At 39.8% G+C, this 21,399-nt stretch overlaps 1 protein-coding gene across 2 annotated transcripts in view; it reads left to right on the forward strand.

Moving 5' to 3' along the window:
* The first annotated feature begins 12,707 nt into the window (after positions 1 to 12,707).
* The window catches only part of LOC125021677 (seizure protein 6 homolog), an 82,524-nt gene continuing 73,832 nt past the window's right edge, over positions 12,708 to 21,399 (forward strand). Inside the window, exon 1 of one of the 2 annotated variants that reach the window (XM_047607808.1) lies at positions 12,708 to 13,077. In XM_047607808.1, coding sequence (XP_047463764.1) covers positions 12,726 to 13,077 — 352 coding nt within the window. In that variant the 5' untranslated portion in view covers positions 12,708 to 12,725. The remainder of the gene's footprint in view (positions 13,078 to 21,399) is intronic. The other variant, XM_047607809.1, reaches the window with a different exon arrangement.

The raw sequence follows: 21,399 nt of genomic DNA on the forward strand, positions 1-21,399 counted from the left end.
GTAACATAACCATGCTAATACCATAATTCTGTTTTCACTTCATGTGGATATTATAGCACAAGGACTGTCAGAGAACATTACATACAATATAATGTTAACATAGTAAGTGAAACGCAAAGGATGCAACAACACAACAAAACCGACGGCATGCCCACCTGTTCATGTTGCCATAAATCACAACATTTGCATGAGCGTACACTTTTATACAATTTATGTATATTTTTCCTGGCAAACTTCATTCTATGAATACACCTCAGGGCGGGCCATTCACATTCAGGGGGCAGGAATCAAACTGTCTAACTGGGATACGAGACTTACAAGAAGATATTTCACTCACTGAATGGAGCAAAATACTGTATGCTTAAAAACACACTCAGACCATCAACACTCGATTGATAATGATACAATTCAATTGGATGATACCAACATACATCTGTCCTGTACAAATAAATCTTTTTTTTTTTAATTGTTATCAACTGTTATATTTCATCTATTATAGATATGGTTTAGTCATATTTTATTTAGCTTCTCACTGTTTAAAGGTCTTATTAAATTTTAAAAAAAAGGTACAATGCCTTTTCTTTTCATAATAATGTGAACAGTGTAAGTGCATAAAATGTGTCTTGTGATTTGACTTGGATCAATTAAATTTTTATTTATATAGCGTCAGTAACAATACAGGTGGTCTCAAGACGCTTTACAAAATCCGACCTGAAACTTCCAGAGCAAGCCCGAAGGAGACGGTGGCAAGGACAAACTCCCTTTTCACAGGAAGAAACCTTGAGCAGAGCCCGGCTCATATGGAGGGACCCATCTGCTGAAGGAGAGACAGAAAAGAGAGGTACTGGAACCGTGCTTTAGACTTAAGCAACACTGGTGCCCCAGTCTCTACATAGCTTTCTGAGTCTGTTTGCTATTATTTGAAGATCTGCAGTGATCTTCTTAAGATATTTTCCTCATGTTTCACATTCTGTCTGTATTTATTTGCAATTATTTTAGTTATTTGTAATCATAAGGTTTATATTAGTTTTTTGGTAATTGGAAAACCACACAAGCTAATGATATCACTTCCTGTTACGTCACATCCTGTTAAGTCACTTCTTGTTTAGTCACTTCCTGTTTCAAGGTTCTCACCTGGCTCTGAAGACATGTGCATGCTCTGTTGTGAATCATCACGGGCGCAATGCTGTGAGTTCAGTGATTTGTTTGTGGACATGTTAAAGAATATGTATATGATATTATGTTTTTTTTTAACAGGTTTATTTATACTACATGTACACTGCCATGTTTTTGTGTTCTTGCAGTTTTCACCAATGTGTTAATGAGGAAGTGTGACAGTAAATGCTTGAACTTAATGCGATTCTGTTTTCATAGGCAATGGTTTAATTTGGCGTTTAGTCAGCGTTTCCACACAGCCTGCACAAGAAAACTACAAATCTCCACTGATCTACAGAGGACTCACTGCAGATCTGAGCCTCTTGCATGATGAATCATTCTTGAGCATGTCACGTCATAATCTCCTGATGTGCCTCAGCTAGGCCGGAGGAACCAATGTGAAGCGACCATTATAAACAATATAACAGCAAATTCCATTTTTGTGGGTGAGCAATCTCAGCATTCTTCGTATTTCTTTTGGCATTTCTCAGAACAGGTAAAGTCAAATACTGATGCATTCTTAAAAGAAAAGTCCTGCCAAAGTCCCATAAGGTCAGGGCTACATTTCTTCTGCTCTACCAGCAGAAGTGAGGCCGGGCAAGAACAGAGCAGTTTCTCATATAAGCAGCTTTCCGTTGCCAGATAGCACTCATCACTGCACCACACCTGAGGCCACTCAGCGAGGTCAAAGTCAAGCTGACGGCCTCAGCCAGGCACCATCACTGAGACTCGGACACAATATAGAATAGCTTTTTTCTTTCATAGTGGGTTTTTAAAGATTACCTTCCTAGGGAAGATGCACTGAGTCCTGCTGTCCTTTAACAACACAAAGATTCATACAATTTCTACAATAAGATTTTCTGCATATAACTGGAGCAGCTGGACAGTTTGGCTAATGCGTCTCCTATTATTACTGCACAATGCCATCATCGTTTGCATGCAAAAGCTTCTAAGTGATCTGACTAATGTCATTTGTCCATCTTCAGTGGTAAGATACAAACTTCTTGGAAAAATCATCTCCAGATCATAATGGTGGCAGAACACTGTATTGAAACGATACAGATTGAATGTTAACATTGTTTTCTTGAGGCAGTGGTCATGCAATGTTATTTATTTTATGTATTTAAGGTACAAAGAAAGCAAAAACCGTGTATGTGATCATTTGATATAAAAACTTCTGTAGGACTGAAAGTGCTGAAAACTGCAGTTTCTCTAATAACCACTTGAAGGAGTCACGACTTTCATGTTCAAAAGCATAACATAGTAGTTTCTTTACAGATGTTAACAGCCTGGAACAATTCATAGTTTTGGTTTCTATATCTAATTGGCCCATTGAGGATAACTGTATAAGATGTGAATATTCGCCATCCCAGGAACCCTAGCTGTCTGCCAGCAGTCTGGACACTTCTGGACAATGCTGTGTGTTATCATGGAGGGACCATCATTGAAGTCACTCACTTGAGCAGTTTTATCTTAATTACATTCCACACTATTAGGTCTCCTAAAATTGGAAAATGTGTTGTCTGTGAAGGTTATCTAGTCTTGCCATTGTACAGGTATCTCCCAAAAAAAGTTGGTAGTCCCAAGTAGACGGGAGCTCCGGCCCCGACGCGCTGGGCGTAGTTGCCCTTCCTGAGCAGTTTGTGGGCACGGCCAACGGGGAACTGGAGCCCGGCCCTGGAGGAGCAGGTCTTGGCCTTCGCTCTGGCTTTTCCACTGGTCTTGCCAAGTCCAAACATTTTCCACACAGTTTATTTTCTAAGTGTGAATCCCTGAACCACAGCGGCCTCTCTACATATATGCGCTTTATGCAAATTTTAAAGGGCTCACACGATCGGTTGCGTTCTGAGCGAGGCTGCCACGCGCCTCATAACAACTCCCCGATTTTTACGTTATATATAACTAAAACAAGAAGTAAATACCATATATATTACACTATTTTCTATTTCATTTACTTCATCTTTTTTTTTTATCTTTCTTTTCTTTTTGCTTGTGGTTCTTAGCATCTAAGCTACTGAGGACCAAGAAATTTCCTCTATCTAGTTATTCTAAATAAGATAAAAGAAGCTGCCACTCACAATCAACAACTGAAAAGTTACTGTACTGAAACTGATAAACTCTGCTGTACCTGAGAATCTGGACTATTCCAGAGTTTAGACCTGATGCTTGTTGGTCAGAGGCTAGAATTGTTTTCGCCAGATAATCCCAGAGCTAACAGCTAGCATGTCTGGTAGATTTACAAATTCTAGCCAGGTGGTTCTTGCAAATATAAACCTAAAAAAAACAATCTGGGAGAATATAGTAAAAAAAAAAAAAAAAAAAAAAAAAAGCTAATTCCACTTAATGAATCTGAAACTTTGCTGAATATCATCATTTGATATCATTTGATAAAAGCTCTTCGTTCATAGATATCACATTAAAAACTTAAAAACCTAAGTTATTTGTTCAATTCTAAGTGACTAGAGGAGAGCTGAGGTTATACTAGGAACATGTGCATGGTGCCCACCTGAACTTATGTGTCTAGGGTATGTTTATGATATGTTAATCTTTCATCCAGATTTCTGCCACATGAATGGTACTACAGCAACGTTGTTAGGACTTGGGTGAGTGGCAAATTATCTTAAGAAATACCTAACATGTCTAGTTGCCCTTGTTTTAGCTTCATCCTTTGTTGAGTCATCATTTAAGCAAAGATGTAGCTTCTACATGGCTGCTGCAATCAGAAGAAAGATTTTCTTTGACTATGTTTACTGTGTGGTGTCGTCATCTTCCTATGTCACTGTCACGAGGAGAGGACAAGTATCCACCACGGGAGGCAAAAAAAAGACACAAATACATAAAGCAAAAGGGGTCCAGGGCCAGCTTCTGTTGACTGTCACATCAAGACTAACGCAAGGAGGCCATTAAGAATCCGAGTACTCACACAGCGAAGGAACATTAAAGGAAATAGCGAAGCATGAAACAAAATGAGTGCAGCTGGCAATGCCAAGTACACAACACTGCAACCACCACACAAAATTAGATATTTTCTGCCAAGATTTCGCACAATACATTTTTCAAGATGGTCAGATTGCGAAGTATAGAGAGTAACCCAGGATAAAACTGAAAACGCAAAGAATTTCCTACAATGGTAGTCAACCCTGAGCAACTGCAGCTGTTTTATAGCCTTTGGTTCTGTGCACCGTTTACATTCAGGTTGACAAAGGGTAGAGCCATGCACCTACAGAAAGATATGACATAGAATACAAAAACATTCTTGTGGGGAAAAAAGCTATTAAAAAGCACAATTGGAAAGCAATGTATCTTGAAGTACAGTGGAAGACATGTGGCAAACAAAACAATTAGAAGTGGTTCAAATTACTGATTATTTTTGGTATAAGGTGTCATAAAAACAATGCTCTAGTGTCCTTTTATTTGCAAGTATAGTAAGTGGAATATCTAGACTGTTTTTCTATATTTTCTATATTTATAGAAACAACAGTACATAAAGCTTGCGAAGGTTAGAGCGAGAAAATTGAAAGCACTAAAAAACAATTCAATGAAGGCATTTTAACAACACAAAAAAGACTAATGTGGACAGCTAGCATAACATAATTCTTTGACTCACTGTTACAATATCAAATACCAATATGCTTGTTTTCTGAACACATTCACAAACATGATTTAGGCTATTGTGCTATTAGGCTAACAATGAGTATTTTTGGAAAATAAAATGAAAGCTTTCATAATTTTGAAGCTCCTGGAGGAAAAAAAGAAAAGACAAGACATAATACAGTGGCCATCCATCCTGTCATTTGTTATTTCAGAAACACTTCAAGGTCCTCCTGTTGCCTCAGTGCAGAGGTCCTTGCAACCTCCCACTGCAATGTCTTGTGTTCCTACAACAGTTGAGTATGACAGTCATCTCAAAACCATTGAGCTGTCCAGTGGCTAGCCTTTACTAGTAACTATTACTAGAAATACATAGCTATCATTATAGAGTTTAAGAGTTGTTCTTCAGAGAAACATATGTTGTAGTTTCTGCAAACTATATGCTTTTCGGCCCATCATGTAAACAACCCATTCTGCAGCATCTTAAAACCTGTGATTTTTTAAAATTTTTATTTCATTCATTTTTTATTTTTTTTATTTTTTATTTTTTTTACCAAAATTCTAAATATGTATGTAACTATTCCAGTATAGCAGCAACAGCTTCGCTAGTTTGCATCTGATACGGATGTAAAAAGACAGATTAAGTTGATAAGCACACAATAGACAAGAAATGTCAGTGCACAGTGCAACAGCACGGATAAGTCAAGTAGCTCAGTGTATAAAAATGTCCTTTTTACATGTTGGAAGGGTTCAGTCAGACTCTGTGTGTGAATAGGAGAGAGAAACTAGAAAAGCCGAGCAAGAAGCACGTTTTATTTGGAAGGAATAAAAGAAATCAAAGTCTGTCAGTAGAGGAAAAAAAAAACCTCTGTGCCTTTTTATTAAAAACATACTTTTTAATTGTAACCGCACGCATGCTTTAATAGAATAATGACATCAAAGTGAAACTTAATGATGACTAGAAAGTAGCAGGGAGACAAAAAATATAATAAAAGCAAAATAAAATCGCTCACTGCCTCCCATTAAAGCAATTGCTAATACCTTTTGAAGAGAACAGCGCAACTTCCCCGTCATTTCAGTTTTCAGTTTGAGTCGGAGAGCTGAGCATTACCGGCTGGAGTCAGAGAGCACCTTTATGGCTGGGAGTGGGGTGGGGGGAGAAAAAGCCGTTGAATTGAGGAAAAGTGAGGTGAACAGTGGGCAAAGATGAAAGCTGGAGCTAAAGTGCCAAGACTTGCGCTTCTGTGACTCGGGGCCTGCGCAGCTTAACAGGATGTCGCTGAACCCTGACGCACACGGCCGCGCGTGCGGAGGATGGGGAGGCGCTCGTTCGTGTCGGCGGGGGCTGATCTGTTATCATGTGCAATCCCCCGCGTTCATCTGCACTTAACTTCTCATTAGGGGCCCCTTTGACATAAGGCAGCAACCTGTGACCAACTAGGCATGGTATATGGCCGGTGCTAGTGGGAGGGGGGAGCTCGCGAGGAAGGAGGTGCAGTTGTTTGTGTGACTTGTTGTCACTTGTCAGGTAGCACGGCCGCTAGCCTTGAGATACTTGGCTGTTGTCTGGGAGTGCTTTATCATCTTGATAAATGCAGCCTTGGAGCAGTGCACTATCAGCATGCTCAGAGGCATGAGACACACTCTGACTAATGAAAAGAGAAGGTCAAGGAGAGGGAGGGGTTTACAGCCAGGGGAAGAGGAGGAATGATGAACAGAGATGTGGATGTAAAAGTACGGGACAACATGAAAGGTTTGTGTGTGCACACGAGAGATGGAATGCTAATTTTCTAGCTCCGCATGACAGCTTGTGTGTTCCTGTCATAGCATTTTTTTTTTTTTATAGCAGCAGCATGTATGCAAGGTGTCCATTCTTACTTTGCGTGCGTGTGTGTTTACTTGTAAATGAATGGTTGAGTGTAGTACTATAGAAGCGCAGCACTCCATTATATGATACAGAACCCTACATCTTAACATATGCCTCTGCAAAGTCAAACTGAATACTGTTATCAGGGTGAAATAGAGTTTCTCACTGCCGCAGTAATTTCTTGCTTCGCCCCTCCAAAACATTCCCTCCGTCATATCTGTGCCACTACGGTTCTAATTACATTTGACAAGAGGGGTTACATTAATTTTCTTGTACTACCGAAGACACATTCCTTCTATCTTGAATGTTATTGCAGCAGGTGTGGAGAATTTCTCGCGCGGCGTTAATTTTGGAGTCATCAAAGTGACAGCGCGGGGCTTGGGAATCCTTTCAGGCTCATTACCATAGTCTGCTGAATCTATTGGCAGGGCCCCGCATGACTGGGCAGACGCTGCTCCAGCATAGCCGTCAGATAGAAGCAATGATCAGGGGGTTAACAAATGCTGCTCAGTCTTTGGGGGTCACATCCATTCTATTCCCGCTGTTGGGGCCCAGACCGAGCAGAGGAAGCACGGCGACTATACACACTGCTTGTTGTGGTAACAAGAAAAAGGGCAGCTGAGAGGAATGTTTTCTCTTTCACACTGTCATACTGACTGTCTCCCAGCGCTCTTGTACCCAGCAGTTACAAATCCATAAAGCAGTTTGTGAAATTCATCATTTGAGGTCAACAGGTCATCTATACCACAATGTAAAATCTTCCATTTGTTTCCTGCAGAAAATAGATGTGTGCAGAAAGCTTTGGAAATAAATAAATAAAACTGTCTACTGTACAGCTGACTTGCTCAGAGGGAGCTCCCTTCCAATATATGCTAATGAGCAGTGTGCAATTAACTGGGCTCTGCAAGGAGGAAGCGCACAACAAAGGGGGAGGGGGAGATGAAGGAAGACAGAACAATGCTACAAACTACGCTAGACTATTTATGATACGCAGGCACGAGCTTGTTAAGAAGAAACTCAATATTTATGGGGAAATTGGGTCACTGCACCAGCAACAACCAGGATGCAGAGTTGACGAGAGGGCAAAGAAAGCAATATATTAAAGACAAAACACAAATGCAACAAACTCTGCAGGATTTGGGGCCACTGCAAATTGTGGCACCAACTTTTTAGGAGGTAATTTTGCATTGATTTGAATTGGAAAATATTTAAACACCCTTTTCCCAGCGCTTTGGGGACAGAGAGCAAGAATTGGTCCTGGGAGTTTTGGGATAATTAGGAAATGTAGGTAAGATGGAAGCAGAGCATGAGAGCACCCCAGTAGTTTCCAAGTATATGGCAAGGCACACCGCAGGACTAGGGCATTCAATAGTGATAATAGATAAAACAGAGGCTTTAAAATGTTCACAGTGTTTGGTAAATTCCAATCACCAGCCTCATTGTTCATGCAGTAATGGAATACACATTCATTTTAGACGCCAACCAGGCACAACATTATGACCACTCCACTCCACAGCAATGACTGTCCTTGATCAGCCATCCCCAGCAGGATGCAGCCTGACACAGACACACACACAAAAACAGTTTAGGAACAACTCAAAAAACATGAAGAACACCACAAGGTGTGGACCTGGCCTCCAAACTCATCAAGTCACTGATCAACCCATAGGACCCAAAGGCCCCCACTATCAACATTGTGTTGCCAGACACCACAGGACACCCTCAACAGACCTTCATTCTCTGATGAGTCACAACTTTTTTGGAGGCACAATGGAGACCTACACAATATTAGGAAGGTGGTCATAATGTTATGCCTTATCGGTGTATATTGCATCATGGTATGGATTTATTTTTAAATGTATTTGTTACTCAGTAATCTCCCCTCTTGGCCCTGAATATGTGCCGGGAGTGGACGCAGGTGTAATGTGTGCAACTGCTGTCATTGCCAGCGAGAGTCTGATGAACTAGAAACATCATCTCGAGGCTCAGAGCAGAAGGAATTTGGTTACTTTACTCACTGGGCATCGTCGTCACTTGCCAATGTTGCCCATTAAATATGTAAAAGCTGCAGAGGAAAAACACTTTAATCTCGAAATGTCAGTTCCAGTGGAGGTTTAGGAAGCGTGACAGAGAATGGAATGAGTCAGTTGTGCTTTGGCCTGTATTGGTTTGCTCCTCGTCAGAGACCTGGATCACACGCTTCAAACTCTCAGCTTGTCTATGCCATTCTGTCGGTTTACGGAGTGAGGTGAAACAAATGAATATGTCATTAAAGTCAAATCAAAGTTTTATTTAGAGATAATGAACATCCAGAACATCCTTCAATCATCCAGAACTCAGTCTACATGCATACTACAAACTGCATTTAATTAAGTAAGGAATTAATTCGATAGTGAAAGTTAACTAGTTCCTCTGTATTTTCTGTCATGTCTTTGTGCTTGTGGTTAAATGACAAAGCTAGTAGTGACAGCACTCACAGAACTGTTAAAACATTCAGTGTTTTGATTTAACAATATTGACGCTGAGGAAAAAAAAATCATTGTGTCTTTTTATGTATGAAAACACTTGAAAACAATAATTTTACTGTTTTGTAAAACCGTGTAATCCATTTCTTTGAATGGTGGGGAAAATTGCTTAAAAAAATAGACGAATACACATTTCAGCAAACGTAACAAAAAAAAACTCTTGGAGGAAATCAATATTATTAGCCGTTCACGTCCCCGACAATCTTGAGCAGACAGAATGAGCAATAACAACAGCTGTTCTGTTCTCTGTGATCTTCAAATTGTCTCTGAAACTTTTCTGTAGTTCTCTCCTAAAAAAGTTAAAAATCCATAAAAAAAAAAGGAGCAAAAAAAAAAATGCAGCTGAAAACAACAAATGTGAATAATCAACCGCGGACTGAGTTGCGTCAGATAAGGAAGTATGCTGTTGGTAACTGTGCTGATTCAGGTATATTATTTTCTACTACAAAGTCTGATATTATCCCTCAGCTTTAAGTCCTAAATCGCTCACATTTCCAGGCAGCTGAAGTCTGATTGGCGTCGCCCAGTGCAAGACAAATAGCAGTAAATAACAGTGAACAGATTTTAGGAAGCTATTCTAATTGCGATTGTTGGCTGAAAGGGGTCACGGTTCTGCACTGTGAATGTAATGCATGATGATTAGCCCTGTGTGCATTTGTGAGTCATGTTACTGTGATATTGTTGCTGCCCGTGACTGTAAAATGGGCTGTAATTTGGAGGATGTAATGCTGCGTGGGCAGACACTCATTGATAGCATTTGGCACGCAGCCTTGCTTGGATGAAGCACTTAGCCAAGCCAGTCAATCTAAATATCACAGACAGTGCTCTGAGTCAATATGAGTGTGTTTGTTAGTTGAACACGCAGTGTAATAATCAGAGAGCCCTTAGCAATCTAATGAACAGTCATCATAAGATGTTTTTACATAATCCTGCCATCTAAGATTACCTTAATGCTTGTAAAAGCTTGCTGCCGATGTGTGCCTCATTACCTTGGGACATTGGTCATTTCATTTCAAGGGTCTGATTTTCATTAACTGCTCGGCCCCCCTACTCATTAGCAGAATGAAAGCTCGGCTGCGACCATCTGGCTGCCAACTAGACCTCAGGGCTGCTTTATGGCTCCATCGAGCTTCACTAAAGGGAAAGTTGCACTGTTAGAGTCAGGCCAGAGGGAGTATGGGAGCAATGCACGGAGAGTGTCCCAGGCTCAGGGAGGTGGGAGGGGAAACGGAGATAAATTTAGAAGAAAAAGAGAGACATTGGTGCAGAGATAGAGGAGACGGGGAAAGGCAAAGGGAGACAAAGTCAAATAGAAACTGAACTTAAAAAAAAGCAGCAAAAGAGTCTTAATGACAGAACAAAATGAAGCTTTGTGTGATGACGTACACAATATTTCAGAAATAACATTTCTGCTTATACTAGGCAGTCCCAGGGGAGTCACAGAAGAATGAGTCGTGTGATGACAGCACATTGTGTTTAGCTCATGACAGGATACTGCCTGTGTACAGCCAGGTGTACATTTTATTTCTTCCAGTGGACACATTTATTTTTAGAAGAGGTTTTGAAATAGAATCTGCTTACACATACTATTTTAACATCCCCAGCAAGGACCGGCTCGGGTTGTCTTCCAGTGCTTTTATTCCCCCGCCTCACCCCCGCCATCTCTATTCTTGTCTTATAATTGCTTTTATTTTGATGCTGTCTTGGTGTCCCTTGCCCAACAGACGGGCTGTGAATGCACGTCAACCCCGTGTATCCTCTCCTGTTCAGGTGACACGGTGCAATAGGGCCGCACAGAGAAACATTCTGAATAGTAGCACAAGCTTTGTTTCTCATTGCACTCTGTCACATGTGAACATTGTATTGTGTCCATTATTACAGAAGTTGCTGAGCAGATGGAGCAAATGTGGGCACATAGCAATTATTTTACTTACTAAATTAAGCCTCTTTTGATATAACAAGCTAACATGACCTAGATAACTGAAGGGGGTGTAACGATAAGCACAGCAGATACTATCTACTAATACTTCTTGAATATTTATGTGTCATAAGATGACAGCATGTTATTCAACGGGCTTATCTAACTAGTCATTTCTGAATGCTCTTTTGTCAGATGGGGTAATGAGATTATTGATGAATGAAAACACAGGGTACGGCAAGTCGTTTGCTGTTTGTGATGATTACGTTTGTCTGAATATCTCTGGTCACATTATCAAAGATGCAACACTTTATTGATTTCATTGTTCCAACTCCACATAAAGGTCAAAGGCCACACATCACCAGCACTAAATGCTTGAAGGACTTGACGTCTTGCTTCTGTCTGATAAATTCACATTGTGGCTTTGGCTCTACCAGCTACAGTATCCTTCTCTTTTCTTCTCTTTTTTTCTTTAAATATATACACTCAATCATGGTTTACCCTTACTAAGCAATTTAGGAATCATGCTTTATTCATCTAGAAGGAAAAGTCTCCTGTGAGCTGTGCAGACAAACAATATTAGCAAATATTTACGGCCCTGAGACATAGACTGCACCTGGAAGAGGGACAAAAAAAAAAGTGACCTAAGAGACTCAGACTATGGCATGGTTATTTCCAGCACCCGAGCAACGTCTCACCTCAGGGGCTTGTCATGCACAGCGGAGTCCAAGCTTTACTGGGAATAAGATGGAAAAAAAAAAATCACTCAGATGCAGACTTGACTGCTGTGGGCACAAAAAAAAAAAAAAAAAAAAAGTTAAAAAAAAAAGTGAATGCCAAAAAAAAATAAAAAATAGCTCCATGGAGGAAAAACAGTGCAACTGAATGGTAGCTTGGATGGTGGAATACAAGGTACACGGCTATTCCCTTTTAAGACCCATGTGGAACACCTGATCATCAAATACCAAATTGTATTTTTGCCAAAAAGACAGGTTGTTTAATCTACCATTCTGTGTTTTATGGTGATATTGGTCATGCCTCTCATCCTCTCTGATCCTTAAAGCAGTTGAGTCTGTATCACAGTACACTGCACTTTATCCCGGGTGATAAATTCCTCACTCAGAAAAGGTGGGCTGGTCTTCTTTAACAGAAGGGAGTAGGTTCACGTTCAGGCTTAACTGACTTTAAACACTGTGCTCCTCCAAATGCAATGGGTTTGAAGTTTGAAATCTAAAACGTCTCTCTTTTCTTTTGGGTTATTTACAAGGCTATATGATGCAAATTATGTGCTTCATGTGTGGTTTCATTGTAGAAAACTTTATCTTTAACAAACAGACAAACACAAAAATAAAACAAGAACAGACAGTTTGTTGGGACTTATCATGTGCCAGTTCTGATATGAGGTCTAGACTGAAATAGCTAAAATATCCCCTTTGTTTTCTCACTTTTATTTTTAATTTATTATGATGTTATTGGTGAAAATGTCAGTCAAATTCAAATAGTACTTTAAGAGAAATTGTACATAAAAGGTAAACGCTGTAAATGAACCTGCAGTGAATGCAGAGAGGACGGCATTGTTAAGTCCTCCAAGTAACTTCGAGGAGGCTGTTCCATCAGCTGACGCTAGGAGCTGTCCGCGGTGCTGAAGCCTCGGCTGCCTTTTCTCTCCATGTGCCGACAGCTCACACAGACAGCAATCCGCTTACAGTGTGTCCAAATTAAAAAAAGGGACCTCCGCGTTTCACTTGATCGTCCTCGACTGTCTTCACTCCGCAAATTATTGACTAACTCCGAGAGCAACCCGTTCATAGATGTTAATTTTTTCCACACGTTAAAATCCTCTCTTTTTTTGCCCCCTCGCTGGAAGTATTCTTTTTTTAAAAAAACACACACAAGGACGAGCTCTACGCGAAGAGCGACCTCGACTTTAGAAGACATGTGCGTGCGACGAGACAGCCAGTTTAGGACCCTCTTCGCGGTTTTGATTTTCGCCTGCGCCGCGACCAAAATACGTGGGCAAGGTAAGAACTTGGCTCTTTTCACGCACTTTGTGGCGCTTGTTGTTCCATGTCAAAGTGTACAAGACGATGGTTGAGCTCGGTGCTGGTGAATGACACCTGGGTTCACGATTCTCAGACGTACGAGAGACGCACGCGTTTATTATTTCGGTTCAGGTTGAACTGGTCAGCGTGTGCCGAGCCGGTAATACTGTAATACTGTTATGCTAAAAGTTGCAGACTTTTAATCAGGATAGATACATTGATTTTTCTACGCACAGTCTAGAGTACTGCTTTGTAAAACTTTAAAGGGATAAGTCAAATAACAGAAGCAAGCGGGAAATGTAAGAAACCTCCAAATGGCTCCAAATTGCGCATAGAACAATTAGAAGTTATAAGGACTCACATGGGTAAAAATGTGTTTAACAGTTACACAACGGTTTACTGACAAGAATCACTTTAGATTCCAATACTCATACATACACATATCAGTGTAAAGACAAACTGTTGTGTGCCACACGGTCAATTTTCTATTTATTTATTTATAAAGTGCTGAAGCCCAGAGTAAACAGTCAGGAAGTGACTTGTTTGGGCACTGTGGTCTGTGTGACAGACGGTGCCCGGTAATAAGACTCTAATCCTCGGGAATTGCTGAAGATTATTGACCAAGCTGTTTGACACAGATGAGTGCTTGTGGGAAGCAGCAACGGATTCATGCACATTGGCCTTGTCCTAATTATTTCTCCTGTGCGGGTCTGCCCTCTTCATCATTATGCTTTCAGTTTGGACAATTTGTGTTTTGGCTCGTCCACACAGTTCTTCCATGGAGGTGATGTGTATCTCTTATTTTGTCAGGCAACTGGACACAGACTTTAGCCACCTCCAAAGGAGTAGCGCAGATACAGTGTGGCCGGTGTGCAGCTTAGAAATCAAACGAATGAAAGAAAGACACATTTCACACCGTTTTTATACCCGAACTGGTACTGACAGCTTTCAGACAGTTTTGCAGTGAGCACTTGCTTTCAGTAACTGCAAGTATAAAATTCTTTATCATTAGGTAAGGCAGATGGCAGTAAATTGAAGGCCTTTGCATTGTTCATTGTATTTTGAAACCTTTCATAAAAGTCCGTCTCTTACCAGAAAGGAATGAACACATTTATGAGGAAAAAGTGATTACTAACCAATGCAATAAGCAAGAAATTTCCTTGGCTAGCTCAGTCATTACACCTCAGCCCATCGAAAAATAAGCAGCAATTCTGCACCAGTGACTGAAGCAATATATAATACAATCAACAAAACATCAACTGATTGAGTATCTAGTAGAGGAAAGGTGCTGCATCATTACAGAATTTCATAACCTTCTATAAGCAAAGTGCCAATCCAGTCATTCGTGTTAAAGTCTAACACATCCTGAGGACATTATATTGTTTGAATGCTAATGAACCGTTTGAGTCAAGAGGGGAACACAGTGGCGTAGTGCTTAGAATATGTGTTAAAAAGTGTTTTGTTTTTTTCAGTCACAATTGCACACATCCCAAGAACACACCTTCCCTGTTCACTCGCGGCTTGGAGCTCTAGGGACAGGAGTAAAAGAATGAAAAAAGGAGAAAAAAAATGCACAGCGCATTATTTTTAGAGCAAAACAAAATTTAACAGCTTCCATTAGTGCATTCTCTGCTCTTGCTTAGCCAGCAAATGTTCACATGACTGTAAAAGGTGGGGCATTTCAATTTTTAATTCCATAATGTCACTATCAGATGCGCCGAATGTTTGCGTGTCCGCAGGAAAGACTGAAGTCGTAGTTTAGTTTAGTCTTAATCTCTCATTTGTGGCATTTCTCATTGAAGTAAAGCCGCCTCAGTCTGTCACCTAGCAGGGAATACAAACATCCATCCATCTATGTCAGTGACAAATTTTGGGAACCGTGCCATTATTTTTGCCAAGGACATTTTCTTTTCTTTATTATGGTGTGAAGAGAAAAATAAATTTCAGTAAAAAAAACATATGAGTAATTGTGTTTAATTAGGAATATTATTCCTTAACTGCTGGGTTATTTGTATTTTTTCCCTCCTTTACCATTCAGTTTGCCCTGCTCACTTGCATACAGGCTGTATTTGTTATTTATTTAGGAATTATTCTCTAAAATGCAAATTTTATGGCTGACAATATATTTTCGGTATGTAGGTTACAACTACCTACACTATGCTGCACTAGTCTTAGGTGTAATAATCAAGACTGTTTTGCTCCATGTATATAAAGCTTGCAGCATTAATGCAGCAATTGTTCTAAATGTCTTAATTTTCTTAATTGCTTTGACTTCTAATTTTTCTTGCCTGCAGTGCAAATCCCCCAGTCAGTCATGCGAGTTCATTAATGCATTACAAAAGCAAATTTAATATATTAATCTCATGGCATTTGACTAAATAATTCTAATAAGCTACTTCTCTCATATTTCAAGAAAGTTCAAGAGAAAAGCAATAAACCCACCGATTAGGTTAAATAGACCATCAGTTGTGTGAAAATGCTACTTTGCGAGCTACCCCTTTAATTATTTCCTATTAAAAAGAGGTCCTAACATTCTTATCTCAGCTCTTTGAACACCTTTAACTGCAAAAACAATAACAATTAAACGGAGATCTCCTGAATCTACAGTACACTTTACATGAGGCATTTCCATTTAGTTCGTTGTGAAGCTTCACTTATGTTTTGAGTTTATGGGCTTGTGACTCAGCCACTCTGTATGGAATCATCATTGTTTTCTGACACCTACATATTTGAATATTAATCTCAAATGCAAACAAGGACTTGTATATTCAAACCTGTTTAGCAACTGGTGTGCCATCTGTTTCCCGGTATAGAACGTGTTCCACGAGGTGAATGGGTAAACAAAATAAATGCATTAATTAATATTGAATATAATTAAAACAGAATTTATATGTTGAAATTTAAACATACATTTCCGTTTTAGTATGACTAATACAGAGAAGTCATTTGTAGCACTCGATATGACTCTTCTGGTAAACTTAGACAACCTGAAGGCAGCAGTTTTAAAAGGCCAGTTTGGCTTCTTTGAAGTGGAGCTGCATAGGGTATGTATTCAGTAGATGGTGGTCAGAATGCAATGAACTTCTAGGTGATCAGACATATATACTTTAGCAATCTAACACCTGCTACACAATATTTAAATAAAAAATTATTATTAGAAAAATAAATTATAATTTTAAGTGTACTCCGTATTCAGAATATCATCATGCTATGCTCTCCTCAAACCCACCAGACCCCATTGACAAAAACATTAATTTTACCCAGATGCTGGAGTTGTTGGTGTACGGCTGCCTTGGTTGAATTTGTTTGAGTAACTAGTTGACTTCAAACATTAATCTGGACTGGAGGCAACGTTCTAAAACACCAAAACAGTCGTAGACCAGTAATAGAGAATCTTTCCCAAGACTTTATTTATAGTTTTTTTTTATAGTATAAACTGCGAATAAAACAACATAATACAAAAGAAAACACAAACAGTATACAACAAAACAGACAGAACACAAAACCAACACAATTTAATGACATTCAACAGAGCCTATTATCTTTATGTATACACATTTTCTCTGCCTGTTAACAATGATCTGTTGTGAACTGGAGGAAAGGAGGTTTCATGCCATCCAAAGTTGATTAAATGAATTGCAATCTCCCTCTCTTTGCCAACTCTCCTTGAAACGCGCTTGTTGGTTTTCAGGATATGTATTGCGAATCCTGCAAATCTTTGTTGTTTCAGACAGCAGCAGATCAGCAATATCAAATAAAAGTTATCTTGCATTGTGCTGAGATTATGTAAGACAGTTTATGTAGAGACAAATACATTTCTTATCCAGCGCGCAGCCCTAAAATCGATGTGTGTGACCCCTAAATGAGGCTTTGATTTGACGTTAATACTGGAAGATGTGCATATTACAGCTGCACCACTTCACAGAGATACTGAACTCAGAGAAAGGATGATTTCCGTGAGTACGCTTTTGTATTGACACCTGTTACCACTACACCGGAATGAAGCCCCTTTCATTTGAAACAAGCACTTTGTGTGCACCCATTCAGCTCAGCGGTTATTCTCCCTCTTTGTCTCACTAATGCTACAGGTTACAGAACGAGCTTTCTGTATTCCATCAATGGATGTGCCGGGCATATTCACAAATGTGCATGAAATTTGCCAGGATCATGGGTATAAGACAGCATAATTCTGCCTTTGGGTAGATTACTGCTTTGAGCAATGTGCTACGAAAACCTGAACATCCCATAATTCCAGGGGAGGTTACAGAAATCATTCAACACCTGTTTGTTGGATTGCCAGTTATTAACTTCATCAAGGGCTATTCAGCATCTGTGTGCTGTCATAATTAGTTTAACTTTCCCAAGGCCTGTCAATGGTAAATGAGAGTCATTATGCCAGAATGCCCCTCTTCAAGGCTTGGCGCCTGCCTGCCTCAGCCCCTCTCTGTGCCTGTCTCGGTCTCTTTCACTGCCTCCTAGGTGGAGCTCACAGCTTGGCTGAATGCGACTCATTTTCAACTCTTCATGTGCAAATGCCTCTCTCGCTCCGTGAGAATGTTCTATGCATCCTAATTTGACTCATTTCCTCATATATTTACTTCCTCAAAAGTGTGGAGCTTTATTTGTCAAAGGAAAAAAAAAAAAAAAAAAGGCCAAGTTTGCAGGGATCTTTTCGGATTTCATCACTGTTTTGCTTGGAATGATTATCTAACAGCTGAGTTCACCCTATAGAAAGGAAACCGCTGTGTTCTCAGCTGAATGGCGCTTTACTTCTGCTAATTCTTGAGGAAAACTCGAGTTCGATCTTAACATTCCGATTTTAAGATTGCATCTTCAAAAAAAAAAAAAAAAATAGAGCTTAAAAAGAAATATAGCATGCTGTAAAAAATATGTCTCACTGGTCACAGTTAAACGTTATGTTCAAAGGAACATAAAGGCTCAGTTAAGGAAATGTGTATGTGTTAATGCGTTAATGTCTGAATCTGGAAAATCCTGAATGTTTTCTGAACCCTTGAACATTTTCCTTGACTATTTGAATAAAACAACGCCAACACTGAACATGTATTCAAAATATGTACACACAGAAGTGAATTACATCACTGCCTACACAGCGATTCAAAAATAAAGCAGCACAACTACAACCAGAACATTAGAAGGACTGAACAATGTTACTTTTGGAAATTGCTATTTACACACCCTCATAGGAAGCAAACACATATAATATATCAATGATTTCAGAGGTAATGTAATAATATGCTCATTGTGCATTTACTTCTGGAGCATTCAGCCCAGAATACTCCTTATATATAAAAAATAATAACCACACAGATCAGAGAGAAGACGGTGTTTTCTTTCCTGATCGTTTCACATTCTTTGTTTGTTTAATCAGTTTGACAGTTTGGATAGAGCTGAAATGAGTTCCTGCGTTTAGATAATTATGTGAGAGGTTTCTCAAACAGCCTGTGTTTTGTCTCAACACAATCATCTCTTCGGAGATTTAAAGTAACAGGTTTACAATGAAATTGTCAACATGTATCCTTGGCAAAGGAGAGTGATTTCCTCAGGATAGGCAGCCTGAGCCGCTCCACTTGTGAAATCTCCCACTCAGAAGTAGGGGACCGAGGCAGGACTTCCTGCAGGGAGGGCAAAAGGCTCAGAAATTGCGCCTTGCTAATTTGGCGGAGGCAGGGGGATCCACATTTAATTTATATCAAGTGAAGAGCACCCCGTAGCAAAACTCTAAATGAAGAGACGTCTACCACTTTGTCAAGGCACTACATCGCTACAAGTTTACACTCTACCTGTTTTGCCTTTGGCCTTGTGCCTTATCGATTTCACCAGTCGTCCACTGAAAGAAAAAAAAAAAAAAAAAAGTCAGCCACGTATAGCATCCCCCAGGCCGAGCCTCCTTTCCGCACCTTTTACGCTCTGCCTGGCCGTGTACACACCTCCCTAATCAGGACTGGCGTGTTTTGCGGCTGCAGTGGGGATGGCTCTCTGAAACGATTAGGCCTGGGGACAGCTCCAGCTCTCTTCCCCTCTTCTCCACGCCAGATCCCATCTAGAAAGCATTTCATCTGTGGCAGTGGAAAGGCTTATGTAGGGTCGGAGAGTGCTGTGTGGAAAGCAGCAGGTAATAGGCTGTGTAATGTGTTTGGGGGAGTAGTTTTAGTATTCACAGTTAGTGCTGACCTCTGGCAGGCTGAGCCACCCCCACAGTAATTTCCTCTGAAAAGATGTAATTGAATTCATCAGGATGAGTAAACATATTAAAAGTAGTAGAGAAAGATAACGGTGTTGCGGATAGATCAAGGAAGAGGATAGGAGCTCCGCGAGTAATTGAAAACAGTCAAAGACAAACACAAGCAAAGACAGTGTGCAGGACACTGGAGAAAGTTGCTGCATTTATAGTTTGAGTTTGTCTGCCTTTCACTGTACTTTCACATCTTGAAAGTGTTGATTTTATTTCTACTTCTCCACGCAGGATTTTATCACACGCTCGGCATAAGATCGCAGAAACATTTTTGCAGAGGAAATAACATCCCAGAGTTTGAGTCCCTCGCTAAAATTAAGCGAAATATCACAGGCATGCAGCCTCTTCCAAGGGTGCCGCGCAGTAGACGTCTTTAATGCAGACAGAACATGGGCCCGCGATGTGACTGTGAGCCTCATTCTCTGTGGTGAGACGTGTTGAAGGCATGTCCCAGAGGACCTTGTGTATAATTTAGAGGTTCTAACATCGACCGCAATCCTCAAAATATCGAACATTGTCAATCTTAGCGGCTGCTGGGTGGTCAGGCAATTGTATGTCAGTTATAAGGCAGTCGTCTGCCTCCACTTCTCGCTCGGTGATGGAGAGCCAGCTCATTGTGGCTGTTCTCATCTGTCAGAGCAGTGAGCAGCCTTTAAAAAGAATACTCGCCCCTTAAGAATGGATTGCTTAGCAGGGAACAGCTGCAGCTCTGTTAGACCATGCCATTGATTGCTGGACTGTAGCTTTTAGGCGTGAATGCTGGTCTGTGCATTTCTTTCAGATGGTATGTGAAATAGATGTGAAGTGATGTTTAGAAGCTTCCAACAGCGGGAGTAAAAGACCAAGCAGTATCTTTGACAGGGACATGATGCATTCAATTGATTAAAATCTGCTTATATATAGCTTGAAATGCAAGGAAAGTACATCACCTGATATACCGTATCTCAGCAACCATGCTGACATGGTTGGACAGATATTCATGTTCCAGAAATCTGTAAACACCGGTATTTTCCACCTGGCTCGATGTGACTGATATAGTTTTTTTATTGGACTGTCTGGACTCTTAAACGGATTACCATGAAATTTGATTCTGATATCTACAGACTTCAAAGGATGAATCTTGATGATTTTTCTCTCATGATGAAGGTTTAAAGCTGCGCTTCTGAGGGAAATGCCTCAATAGTATTCAGACGGATTCCGAGACGTTAATAAATGTAACCCTCGACTTTTCATTGGGAACTGGCACCAAGTCAACATTTCGAAAATACTTTTTCTTAAATTTGATACCCACAGAGCCCACAGGTGCAGTCTTAATGATTTTTCTCCACTGATGTCATGATGTGTTAAGTTTTGCTTCATGATGAAATGATTCAAAAGGAATGAGATGGGCTGCCATTAAATTTACTGGGCTGTGGAGACATGGAGTGATTGATTTGGAGGATCTTTGATTTTTGTTTGTTTCCTTTAGTGAATTTATCGAAAAAAGAAGAGTTATGATATTATTTGGTGGCAGCTGAAAATCACAAACTCACTCTTTTTTTTATTTTTTATTTGGAGCAATACACTATGTCTTTGCTGAACTGAGGAGTTCAATAAATCCAACCTTTCTGGTATTTACATTGTGGGAGATATCTGCCTGTGGTTCATGTTTTGATTTTGCCATTTTGGTTTTAGTTTGTTGCATCTATGTAACATGGAAACAGGTGTGTATTTTACCCCCTTCTTCTGGTTTTTAGTCAGTGAAGCCTGTACACCCATGCTTTCTAATGTGTTAAACTTCACAGTCTGTAATCACTTCTTCAGTGATCACTCAGATCATAGGCCCTACTTTTATATTATATTATATTATATTATATTATATTATATTATATTATATTATATTATATTATATTATATTATATTATATTATATTATATTATATTATATTATATTGTTGCAGTTCATTTGGATTATTTATTTATTTATTTTTGTTATTCTGATTTTGTCATTCTTTAAGCATAGATTAGAAGCACTGGGGGAGGAGCACGCATTGAATCTGCGAAGCTTGA

The sequence above is a fragment of the Mugil cephalus genome, chromosome 15 (genome assembly GCF_022458985.1).
Source record: "Mugil cephalus isolate CIBA_MC_2020 chromosome 15, CIBA_Mcephalus_1.1, whole genome shotgun sequence".
In the NCBI taxonomy this organism is placed as follows: Eukaryota; Metazoa; Chordata; class Actinopteri; order Mugiliformes; family Mugilidae; genus Mugil; species Mugil cephalus.